Source organism: Gopherus evgoodei, chromosome 18 (genome assembly GCF_007399415.2).
Source record: "Gopherus evgoodei ecotype Sinaloan lineage chromosome 18, rGopEvg1_v1.p, whole genome shotgun sequence".
NCBI classification, from domain to species: Eukaryota; Metazoa; Chordata; order Testudines; family Testudinidae; genus Gopherus; species Gopherus evgoodei.
In genome coordinates, this window is record NC_044339.1 from 4,609,665 (window position 1) to 4,622,297 (window position 12,633).

Consider the following 12,633-nt stretch of genomic DNA (forward strand, 5'->3'; position numbering starts at 1 on the left):
GTCAGTTGTTTCCTGTATCTGACATACGTCGCTCCTGTTGATACACCCCAGCGTGATAGTCGCCTTTTTAGCAACTGCATCACACTGTTGACTCCTAGTCAGTTTGTGATCCATTATAATCCCCAGATCCTTTTCAGCAGCATGACTGCCTAGTCAGCTACTCCCCATTTTGGAGCTGCGCGTTTGATTTTCCTTCCTCAGTGAAGCACTGTGCACTTATCTTTATAAAATTTCATCTTGTTGATTTCAGATCAATTCTCCAATTTGTCATGGCTGTTTTGAATCCTAATCCTGTCCTCTAAAGTGCTTGCAACCCCTCCCAGCATGGTGTCATCCACAAATTTTATAAGCATACTCAAGTCATTAATGAAAATATTGAGTAGCACAAGACCCAGTACAGATCCCTGTAGAGCCTAGGGTGACCAGATGTCCCAATTTTATAGGGACAGTCCAGATATTCAGGCCTTTTTCTTATGTAGGCACCAGTTACCCCCCATCCCCTGTCCCAATTTTTCACACTTGCCATCTGGTCACCCTAGTAGGACCCAACAAGAAACATCCTCCCCGATCCCACATAGAGGGGATGGGAGTGGGGATGGCAGTGGGTAAGATGGGGAAGGGGTGGAGACAGGGGGTGGGTAGGCCGTGGAAATGATGGAGATGGGGATGCAAGTGCAGAGAAGGATGATCCTTCACACTGGTACAGAATGAAGAGCATGGTTCGTTCACAGCAGAAGAGTCATTATCTCCATCCAAATTCAGCTTTTGCTGCAGGTGGGTCCCCCATGCAACAGGCAATTTCCATTTCTATATCAAGTGGGACCCTGGTGCAAACCCCAGGAGCGGGAGACCTGCAGAAGCAGAGACTTTATTGCTCCCCTATAGGTGAACGGAAATCTGAAGGAGCTTGAATGGGAACCTGCCCCAAGGGCTAGAGCCATACAGTTGGAGCCTGTGTAACTGCTCAGCTGGCCCCACTCCAGCAGGAGACTGCTGGGGCCTTGTGCAGGCACTAATGGTCCTCGTGCTCTTCACAGCATCTTGACTCTAATGTCTATCTCATTAGCCAGTGTATGTCTTGGTATTCACACTCTGCAGCACTAGGGGATTTGCTTCCTCACTAAGTAGGCTATATTCCACTGGGTTGTTTTGGTAGGATTCCTTATAAGTTCCAGGGGCTAATGGGGAAAAGGAAGAGAAACCAAAGAGGGGCGGGGGGGAGATGAGCTGACTGTGGAAGCGTGGACTTTGCAGCACCGTATTTGCCCCCTAGATCTCTCCTTCAAAGCGACGCTGAGCTCAGGCTTTCCTCCCACCCACCCGCCAGTAGAGGGACCAGCATTTAGATGTTTGTTTCTCTTGTCGTTCACTGCAGCCAATCCCTCCAGCAGAGCTCTCCTGACCCCGAGTGTTGAGCAGCATGCTGGGAGCTGTTGCTTTGCACTGTTTCCCCAAGGCTCTCTGCTGGGCTCAGAAACGAGGAGCTGCTGCGCTAAGCTTCTCATGCATGAGAGGGGCCAGGGGCCTGGGCTCGGCTCTCTAACAGCAGGTGGTGTTTCCTTGGCAGGATCTGAGTGAATTCAATGCCACAGCAGTGAAGAGCCCCACCAACACCATGACTGTGCAGAACCTTAAAGCCGGCACCATCTACGTCTTCCAGGTGCGGGCACGCACCGTGGCCGGCTACGGCCGCTACAGTGGCAAGATGTACTTCCAGACCATGACCGAAGGTGAGACAGGCAGGCAGGTCCCTCTGCATAAAGGGGCAGAGACCAGGATCAGGGCTTCAGCAGGGTGGGCTGGTGCCTTCTGCTGCAGGTCTGTGAATCCCCCCACCCACCCTATCTGGCAGGGCTCAGGTGAGCAGACAAAGAGGGGTGGGCACAGAGGTTCTCCACAGGTTCCCACCAAGCTGGGACCCGCAAAGTGTGCTTTATTCCCCCCTCACCCATAACCAGGGATGGAGCAGAAGACTCACGTTCCCCCTCCCCCTGCACTGTGGGGAGCTGCATCCCCCACCCGCGTGTGAGCTTGACACCTGCAGGGGTCTCATGGCACAGTAACGGGTTCTCTCCATCCTGTGTGCCAGCTGAGTACCAGACCAGCGTCCAGGAGAAGCTGCCACTCATCATCGGCTCCTCCGCAGCGGGTCTGGTGTTCCTCATTGCCGTGGTCGTGATCATCATTGTGTGCAACAGGTGGGTTACCGGTGAGCGTGCCACGCACCGCCCAGGGACAGCCCCAGCACGCTCGGCCTGGCATGGCCCACGCTGCTCGGTCTGGGGGGTGGGAGAGGTGAAGGGTGACAGGGCATGTGGGGTGGGGGAGGCGAGAGGCAGAGGACAGATGGGGGTGGGGGAGGTAAGGGGAGAGGCCAGGTGAGGGTGGAGGTGTGGGCAGAGGGCAGGCGGGGATGGGGGAGGTGAAAGAAGGGGACAGGTGGGGGTGGGGGAAGTGAGGGGAGAGAGCAGATGTGGGGGGAGGTGAGGGCAGGTGTGTGGGGAGGGCAGATGGGGACGGGGGGCATAGAGGGTAGAGGTTATTGGGACTGTGTGGGCATGGTGGGACGGTGCTGACATGCCCCATGCTTGGAGCACCCTGCCCTGCTGTGCCAGTCCCTTCCCTGACCCTCTCAGTGCTCGCTTTCCTTTCAGAAGACGGGGCTTCGAGCGAGCCGACTCTGAGTACACCGACAAGCTGCAGCACTATACCAGTGGCCACAGTACGTACCGCGCACCCGTGCCTGGCCTGGGGGTCCATTCCTTCTTCGGTTCGTTCTCTCATTCGCTCTTTCCCTGTGTAGAGTGTGAAAAACCCACTGGGCCCAGCCAGGCTCCGGGCCCTTAGTCTGAACAGGAAGACCCCCCGGTGGAGGCTAGTCCTGCTGGAAACACCCTCACCTCCCTCCTGGTCAGTTACCTGGGAAATGGGGCACCATGGAGCCAGGGGGGCACTTTAAGGAGCCATTTGAGGAGTCTTCACCATGAGCCCAACTTTTTGATTTAGGGACGAATCTTAATCTGGAATTTATTTGGCAAATTTATAGTTTATAGCATGAAATTAATGGCTCAGCATGCTCCGTATACTCTAGAATCCCACCCCATCTAGAGCACCCTCTAGAACTCTGACATCCTCAGAGAGCATCCTCTAGAACCCTACCCTCACCCAATTGTAGATCCCATCCCCCCTCACTACACTTCTTCTAAAACCCCACTCCACCTTGGACGTTCTCTAGAACCTCACCCCGCCTCACTGTGTGTCCTCTAGAAACCCCCGTCTCACTATGCGTCCTCTAGAACCCAATCCCTCTTCACTTTGAATCCTCTAGAACCCCACCCCTTCTCCCTCTTCTTTGAATCTTCTAGAACCCCACCCCTTCTCCCTGTGCGTCCTAGAACCCCACCCCCCCTGCATTGCACATCCTCTAGAGCCCCAACCCTTCTCCCTGTGCATCCTCTAGAACCCCATCCCACTTAAATGTGTATCCTCTGGAACCCCATTCACTCCCTTGCTGTGCATCTTCTAGGGCAGAGGTGGGCAAACTGTGGCCCATGGGCCAGATGCAGCCCATGAGCTGTTTTAAGCCGGCCTGTGAGCTCCCGCTGGGGAGCGGGGTCCTAGCCTTCACAACCTCCTCAGGCAAGGAGTTCCACAGGTTGACTGTGCGCTGCATGAAGAACTTACTTTTATTTGTTTTAAACCTGCTGCCCATTAATTTCATTTGGTGACCCCTAGTTCTTGTATTATGGGAACAAGTAAATAACTTTTCCATATCTCTGCCAATCTCTGAAGTGCCATTGCTCTCTCTGGGGAAGCCAGGGGGTTGGGTCAGGATGTGTCTGCTGCCCGAGCTGCAGGAGCGTCTATTGTGGAGGAATTGTACTTAACGTTTTCGTTGTTTGCAAGTAGTTCCTTTGGTCTAGGACCCAGGCTCCTCCGTGGCGGATGAGCCCTGTGTTCAGGAGGCACCTGCTGACGGGGCTCTGTGCTCAGCCAGCGAGAAGCTCTGCTTGGATTGTGCGCTTCCCATGAATGCCACATGCCTCTCTCCTGCACATGCTCCTACTGTCTGCAGGGTTCAGAGCCTGCCCCTTGCTGCAGCAGCATCTCTCTTGCGTGCACGCGCACACACACGCACACACCCCGGGTGTACACACGCAAACAGGCATGCACGGTTCTTCCTTTCTTCTTGCTGTCTGGCTGTCATCCCGGGTGCCTCTGTCTGTCTGACTCTCTCCCTCCACCCATTTGCAGTGACTCCTGGAATGAAGATTTACATTGACCCCTTCACCTATGAAGACCCCAATGAGGCCGTCAGGGAATTTGCAAAGGAAATCGACATCTCTTGTGTCAAAATTGAGCAGGTGATCGGAGCAGGTAGGCTGGGCCAGGTTGGGCTGGGCTCTCCATCAGCCCCACAGCCTCCTCACGGTAGCCATGCCCAGGGGCTAGGAAGGAGCTTGCTGAGCAGCTTTCGCCAGTGAGACAGGGGAACTAGCTGTGGCCAGTAAGAGAGGGACGGGGCCAGCCCATGCATGTCCTGCTCGATGGGTTGCCCAGGCTCAGCACCAAGCTGCCCGTGTCAGCTGGCACTGGGTGGTCTGCGGGCAGCACACTCAGACCCGCAAGGCAGGGACACCTCACTGCGCTCTGGAATGCTCACGCCTCGCTGCCTGGCCCAGAGGGAGCAGGATTTAGTGCTCCTCAGCTGGAAGGATGCCTGGGCTGGCACAAAACAAAGGGGGAACAGCGGTGAGGTTCCAGATGAACTCAGCCGTCCCCAGAAAAGAGGTGGGCAGGTATTATGGGGGTCTGATGTGCTTGGGTGGTGTGCATGGGCCAGCATGCAAGGAGGTGTGTGTGTGAGTAGGATGTGGGGGGGGCTGTGTACATGGGAGGGGGATGCGTGGGGCTGGGTGCGTGGGGGGGGGGCTGGATGCATGGGGGTGCACGGGCTGTGTACATGGGAGCCGGATGCTTGAGGCTGTGTACATGGGAGGGGGTGCGTGGGGTTGGATGCGTGGGAGGGGGGTGTGTGGGGCTGGGTGCGTGGCAGGGCAGTGCATGGGGCTGGGTGCATAGAGGGGGGTGCGTGGGGCTGGGTGCGTGGGAGGACGGTGTCTGAGGCTGGATGCATAGAGGGGGGTGCATGGGAGTGGGGTGCGTGGGGCTGGGTGTGTGGAGGATGGGTGTGTTTGGTGGAGTGGGAGCAGAAGGACCCCACGCAGAAGGTCTGAGCGGCAGGGCCCCACGCAGAGGGTCTGAGCGGCAGGCGGAGCTGTAGGGGGAGCGGCAGGGCCCCATGCAGAGGGTCTGAGCGGCAGGCGGAGCCGTGGGGGGGAGCAGCAGTTTGTAACCTGGGCTCTCTCGCACCTCAGGGGAGTTTGGGGAAGTGTGCAGTGGGCACCTCAAGCTGCCTGGCAAGAGAGAGATCTTTGTGGCCATCAAAACACTGAAGTCGGGTTACACGGAGAAGCAGAGACGGGACTTCCTGAGCGAGGCCAGCATCATGGGGCAGTTCGACCACCCCAACGTTATCCACCTGGAGGGGGTGGTCACCAAGAGCGCCCCTGTCATGATCATCACCGAGTTCATGGAGAATGGCTCCCTGGACTCCTTCCTCCGGGTACGAGGTGCTGGGAAGGGCAGTGGCAGAGGGGATGCTGGGACCAGGGGGGAGGCGGCAAGCGAGGCCCAGCCCTTGGTGACTCACCTCTTCCTATGGCAGTGCTACACCCCTCCAGACCAGCAGCATTCACCCTGCAGGCGGAGAGCCACCACCCTGTGCGCGGAAGGCTCTGCCCCAGGCTGTGCACGCAGACCGAGGGCATACACTGCTCACACACCTGCACACGCGCACACACACACAGTGAGCAAATACTGCTTGTACGCTGTGCACACACGTTTCACACATACACATGCAGCACTTCGCTCACAGGTGGGACACACATTTCAGATTCACTCGGGGTCAGACATTGGAGTTCTGAGCCCCTCGCGGTTTCCCTGGGGACACTGACGCCCAGCCTCTTGTGGGGCCCAACCACAACTGTGAACATCCTGTGTCAATTAATACAGTGTAGGCCCTACACAAACACGTCTTCCAGGAAACAGACATTGGTGCCAGGTTGCAGCCAACTACTAAACTTGGCGAGGAACAGATGCCCAGGGTCTGTCTACACTGCACTTCACCACCGTGTTGGCAGGATGGATTAGATAACCTGGGTTACAACATGACAAACCTCCAGTGCAGACATCCACACACACACACTGCACACCAAGGCACGCAAGGGCACATGTGCACACACTGCCTGCCAGTGCGCATGCGCTCACACACACACAGTGCACAGGTCACACACACGGTCAGGGTGAAATCCTGGCTCTGTTGAAGTCAATGGAAGTGTTGCCATTGACTTGTTATAGGGGCAGGATATCACCCTCAGACCACTCGAGCTAAACTTTTGTGTGTCTCAGCTCGAAGTGGATAATTCATTGTGCTGAAAGGAATAACCCACGTAGCCGAGTGAGAGTCCTAGTGCCCGAATCCTGCTGTGCAAGATGCATCTCTGTATGAGAGCAGCTCCCTGAGATCACAGCTCTGAAGGGGGTGTGTCTCTCCCCCCATTCTCCCTCTCCCCCGTCAGGGAATTGTTGGCTGTGGAAAGTTCTCTGTGGTGCTTACCTTGAGAATGCTGCGATTGTTGGGCAGGAATAAGGGTGACAAGGTGCCCCTTAGCCTCGCAGGCCCATTCTTGTGTCAGCACCAGGGCCAACAGCCCCCGTCATAGGCAGCGACACCAGGCCTCTTATTCCAGCAGAAACAGCTGACGAGTCTCCTTTGATTGTGGAGAGCAGCTGAGTTCTGAGTTCTAGTCCTGAGTGCTGCTGACTCGTGTGTGACTATAGGCAAGTCATTCCGCATCTGCATGCCTCTTTCCCTCGCCTCGTGTCGGAGTCAAGTGCAAACCCACTCATCCCATATGGACTTTTCCTGTCTCCCCCTAAGCAAAATGATGGGCAGTTCACAGTGATCCAGCTGGTGGGCATGCTGCGAGGCATCGCCGCCGGCATGAAGTACCTGGCCGACATGAACTACGTGCACCGGGACCTGGCTGCCCGCAACATCCTGGTCAACAGCAACCTGGTCTGCAAAGTGTCCGACTTCGGCCTGTCCCGCTTCCTGGAAGATGACACCTCGGATCCCACCTACACCAGCGCGCTGGTAAAGCTCCCATCTCCAGAGCAGGAGGAGAGGGGAGGTGATCAAGAGGGAGGGAGAGAGTGAGAGGAACACGGTGGGGGAGGGGGGCAGTTGGCGAGCCTTCGTCCTGTTGGTGGTGAGCCAGTTAGACTCAGCTCATTCCGGTCGGTGTAAGCACTCCCCGAAGGGTGCCACCCACAGGGCCTGCATGCAGGAAAAGGGCAGAAGGGCTCAGACATTAAAAGCCATGAAATGAGAGCCAGGCAGAGCCACAGGGAAGGGGAAGGGTCCTGCACCCGGTGGGGATTCGTTCATATTGGGCTGAAAATAAGCCCCCTCTGTTTCACACACACACTCCCAAGATGGGGACGATGCATTTTGTCTGACAGAGCAACCCAGGCCGCATGGTCAGGGTGCACAGCAGGGCAGAGCTAATGGCTCGCAGGAATGCCAGGGTGAGTGGTGGGGTGGAGCTGGTGGCAGGGAGGTCTCCCGTAACAGTTGTGTAAGAAGATTCTGAAATCCTAGAATTTCCCGTTCTGTTTCTGTCTTTGCTTTCTGGTTCTCCACCTTGCTGTCCTAACTGTTCACGAGGCCACATGTGTCAGTGCACATCCCTGCTAGTAGCTAATGCCCTAGAATGGCAGGCTCTCATTTCATGGCTTTGAAATGTATGAAGCTCAGTGCCAATAGGAAATCCCTCAGTAACAAACCATGAGCTTCTTCGAAGGATGGCTGCTTCTACATAACGTGGGGAAACCAGTGACAGAAGAGTATTCATCGAATCACAGACATGGAGGGCTGGAAGGGTCCTCAAGGGGGCATCTGGTCCCACCTGCTGTGGTGAGGCAGGGCCAAATATACCTAGAGCACCCCAGACTGGTGTTTGTCCAACCTGTTCTTATAGACCTCCAATGATGGGGATTCCACAGCCTGCCTTGGAAGGCTGTTCCAACGCTTAACTATCCTTACAGGCTACCTCTACTCTACAAGCTAAGGGTGTGATTCCCTGTTCACACAGACATATTTGTGCTACCTGTCATCGAGCTAGAGCACTAAAAACAGTGTAGCCATGGCAGCACACGGAGCATGGCACGTGTAGCTGTGCCAAGTGCAAACTCATCTGAACCCTGTGGGTATGTCTGGGCATGGCTAGCCCGTGCCGCTGCTCGCTGCTGCCCATGCTACCATGGTGAGCGTGGCATATCAGTGAGAGTTAGCGTGAGCGTGTCTACATGAGCTGGGGCACACATCAACTCCAGGTGTAGACGTACTCAGTGTTAGAAAGCTTTTCCCTAACCTCTAACCTAAGTCTACCTTGCTGCAGATTAAGCGCATTACTTCTTGTCCTAGCTAGAGTGGACGTGGAGCTCAGCTGATCACCATCCTCTTTATAACAGCCCTGAACATATTTGAAGACTCCTCTCAGGTCCCCCCCTCAGTCTTTTTTTCTCATGACTAAACATGCCCAGCTTTTTGAACCTCTCCTCGTAGGTCAGGTTTTCTGAACCTTTGATCATTTTTGTTGTTCTCCCCCAGACTCTCTTCAGTTTCTTCCCATCTTTCCTAAAATGTGGCGCTCAGAACTAGACACGGGACTCCAGCTGAGGCTAGGGTGACCAGATGTCCCGATTTTATAGGGACAGTCCTGATATTTGGAGCTTTTCCCTATATAGGCTCCTATTACCCCCCACCCCTGACCTGATTTTTCACACATGCTGTCTGGTCACCCTAGCTGAGGCCTCTCCAGTGCCAATTACAGCGGGACAATTACCTTCCGTGTCTTACAAACAACATTCCTGTTAATGTACCTCAGCATATTTGCCTCTTTAGCAACTGCATCACACTGTTGACTCATATTCAGTTTGTGATCCGCTGTAACCCCCAGATCCATTTCAGCAGTACTAACAGCCAGCTAGTTATTCCCCATTTTGTAGCTGTGCATTTGATTTTAACTTCCTAAGTGAAGTCCTGTGCACCTGTCTTTATTACATTTCATGTTATATTTGTTGATTTCAGACCAATTCTCCAATTTATCAAGGCTGTTTTGAATTCTAATCCTGCCCTCCAAAGTGCTTGCAGCCCTTCCCACCTGCACGTCACAAATTGTATATGAATATTCTCCATCTGAGTCACTATGGAAATATTGATTAATCTGGATCTATGGCAGACACCTGTTGGTCCCCACTGGATGTAGACCTCCAGTTTGACAGTGAGCCATTAATAGCTGCTCTGTGAGTACAGTATTTCAACCAGTTGTGCACACCTTTAGACCACATTTCCCGTGTGCTGATGAGAATTTCGTATGGGACTGTATCAAAAGGCTTACTAAAATCAAGATATAGCATGTCTACAGCTTCATATACTTGCCTGAGTAACCCTGTCAAAGAAGGAAATTAGGTCGATTTGGCATGATTTGTTCTTGACAAATCTGTGTTGGCTGTCACTTATTACCCTAATATCCTCTTGGTGTTTACAAATTGTTAACAATTTGTTCCAGTCTCTTTGCAGGAATTGAAGTTATGCTGACTGGTCTATAATTTCCTGGGTCCTCTTTGTTCCCCTTTTTAAAGATAAGTACTATGTTTGCCCTTCTCCAGTCCTCTGGTACCTCACCTGTCCTCCATGAGTTCTTGGAGATGATCGCTAACGCTTCCGAGATTGCTTCAGATAGCGCCTCCACTCCACTAACCCACAAACCAAAAATTCCCCACAAATAACCCACCAGTTTCTTCCAACTTCTCAGCAAAGCTTTACTAGCAGAAGCAGCATGATGCTGACATCTCACATTACAAAGACCTCGTTGCTGTCTGAGACTCCAGCGCATTTACTAGGACTCAGGCCACATCCAGACTACCCGCCGTATCGGCGGGTTAAAAATCGATTGCTCGGGGATCGATATATCGTGTCTAATCTAGACGCGATATATCGATCCCCGAGCGCGCTTATATCGATTCCGGAACTCCATCAACCCCAACGGAGTTCCGGAATTAACACGGAGAGCTGCGAACATCGATCCCGCGCCGTCTGGACGGGTGAGTAATCCGATCTTAGATATTCGACTTCAGCTACGTTATTCACATAGCTGAAGTTGCGTATCTAAGATCGATTTCCTCCCCCTAGTCTGGACCAGCCCTCAGAGAAGGAGAGTCATGAATAATTAAAACTTCTCTGCACTGTTAAAGTCAGTGAACAAGGTACTGTTGGCAGTGCAGATGTTTGCTCTCTTCCTTGCTAGTATGCAGAATTCATTACTGGGCTATAAGTCTCCCAACTGTTGGCTGAAATGCATTTTTCATAGATTCATAGATGCACGGATTATGAGGACAGAAGAAGCCATTGTGATTATCAGTCTGGTCTGATTCCTGTGTTGGTCCATAGAACTTCCATGAATTAATTCCTGTTTGAATTAAATCATCTGTTTTAGAAAAAACATCCAATCTTGATGTAAAATTTTCCAGTGAGGGAATATCCACCCCAGCCCTTGGTAAATTATTCCAGTAGTTAATTATCCTCACTGTTAAAAACGTGTGCCTTATTTCCGGTCTGAATTTGTCTAGCTTCAACTCTGAGCCGTTAAATCTTGTTATATCTTTGCCTGCTAGAGTGAAAAGCCTGTGATTATCAAGTTTATGTTCCCCATATAGTTAAATATAGACTGTGATCAAATCAGCTCTTAACCTTCTCTTTGATAAGATAATCAGACTGAGCTCCTTGAGTGTTTCATCCTGTTAATTCCTTTTAAATATTGGCCCCACGTTAGCTTTTTCCAGAACTTCCCCATTTCCCCAGTACATTGAAAATCAACATTTACAGTTCAGGAAGTTCCTTTTGGATGTAAGGTATCAAGACCTGCTGATTTTTAAATGTCTAGCTTTAGTACTGCTGTTTAATATCCTCCTTAGTTACTGTTGGAATGGGAAGTATTTCATTATCTTCCTCTGTTATAGCTGTATCATCTGGATAGTTTCCAAATTCTGAACAGAAATATTTATTGAACACTTTTTTTGCCTTTTCTGCGTTATTATTGACAGTTCTACCATTTCCATCTAGTAATCTTCCTATACCCATTGTCAGGATTCATTTTGTTCCTAGTATACTTCAAAAACTTCTTCTTGTCCTTAACTTTGTTGACTATAGAGTGCTTGTATCCTTTGCTTCCCTTATCAGTTTTCTACAATTCTTAAATTCTGATTTATATTCATTACTATCAACTTCCTTTCCTTCCACTTGTTTTAGATGGGGTTTTTATATCTGATTTCTCTTCCCCTCTAAGCCAGTCTGTTTATTTAACCAGTGTGAACTTTCTTCTAGATAGTGAGATTGTTAGCTTTTTGGCATCTAGTAAAATATTTTCAAACAATTCCCAATTATCATTCACATTTTTCTATTTAATGTTTTTCTCCCAACTTGATTTGTCTCATAAGTGTTTTCAGCTTTGTGAAATTGGCCCTTTTAAAGCCTCAGCTACAGGAATTTTGACTTTATTCTGTTTGCACATAACAAATATAATCAATCCATGATCAACTGCACCTAAGCTACCACTAATGTTTAGTTCTGTGATCAGTTCCTCTTTATCTGTCAAAATAAGGCCTAATATAGGATGTCTTCATGGTGGATGCAACACTTTTTTGAGACAGGAAATTGTCATCTATAATATTGAGAAATTCCAAGGATGTTTTACTACTGGAAGAATGAAATCTCCAGCATACATCACTCAGATTGAAGTCCCCCATGACACCACAGGTTTTTTTCCTATACATTATAGATAAGTGGTTAAGGAGGCAATCATCTTGTTCTCTACTGTGTGTTGGTGGCCTGTAGCAGACACCAATTAGTATCCCCATCTTGTGCTTTATCTGTTAGACCATTGATCCATAAGCATTCAAAATAATTGCTTTCAAGTCATCAGTGTCTCTGAAACAGGTGTAATGTCGTTGTTTATATAGAATGCCACTCCCCATCTCCTATGAGCCTTCATAAATAGGTTATAACCATTGATTTTTAACATTTCAATTATGTGAATCACCCCACAAGATTTCAGTAATGCCAATTAAATCAAATTTATGCTCATAAATGAGCAATTCAGATTCCTCCTGCTTATTGCCCAGGCTCCTAGCATTGGTGTATAGGCAATTCAGGAATTTCTCCTCTTCGTGTCCTTTGGTGTCATGACTGATTTTGTTCTCAACCTCTTGGTTTTGTGCTGAATGAATATTCATTTGTTCCTCCCCTTTTGTTACTAGTTAACACCCTCCTGGCTACTGAAGCCAGCCCTTCCCCTTGAGGATTGGTTCCCCTTCTACTCAGGTGGAGGCTGTCCAAACTATATAGGCCCCTCTTCCACAGAAGGTAGAAAAATGTGCCACAAAACCCAAGCCCTCCACCACTTACCTAGCCAGTGATTCACTTCCAGAATCTTCTGCCTTTCGTCT

The 12,633-nt window shown here is 51.0% G+C and overlaps 1 protein-coding gene across 4 annotated transcripts in view; it reads left to right on the forward strand.

Annotated features, from left to right (window-relative positions):
- The window catches only part of EPHB2 (EPH receptor B2), a 252,580-nt gene that overhangs the window by 217,182 nt on the left and 22,765 nt on the right, over positions 1–12,633 (forward strand). Inside the window, exons 7-12 of one of the 4 annotated variants that reach the window (XM_030537589.1) lie at positions 1,568–1,730; positions 2,090–2,198; positions 2,655–2,770; positions 4,255–4,377; positions 5,379–5,626; positions 7,004–7,219. In XM_030537589.1, the coding sequence (XP_030393449.1) occupies positions 1,568–1,730; positions 2,090–2,198; positions 2,655–2,770; positions 4,255–4,377; positions 5,379–5,626; positions 7,004–7,219 (975 nt within the window). The remainder of the gene's footprint in view (positions 1–1,567; positions 1,731–2,089; positions 2,199–2,654; positions 2,771–4,254; positions 4,378–5,378; positions 5,627–7,003; positions 7,220–12,633) is intronic. The other 3 variants (XM_030537591.1, XM_030537590.1, XM_030537592.1) reach the window with 3 other exon arrangements.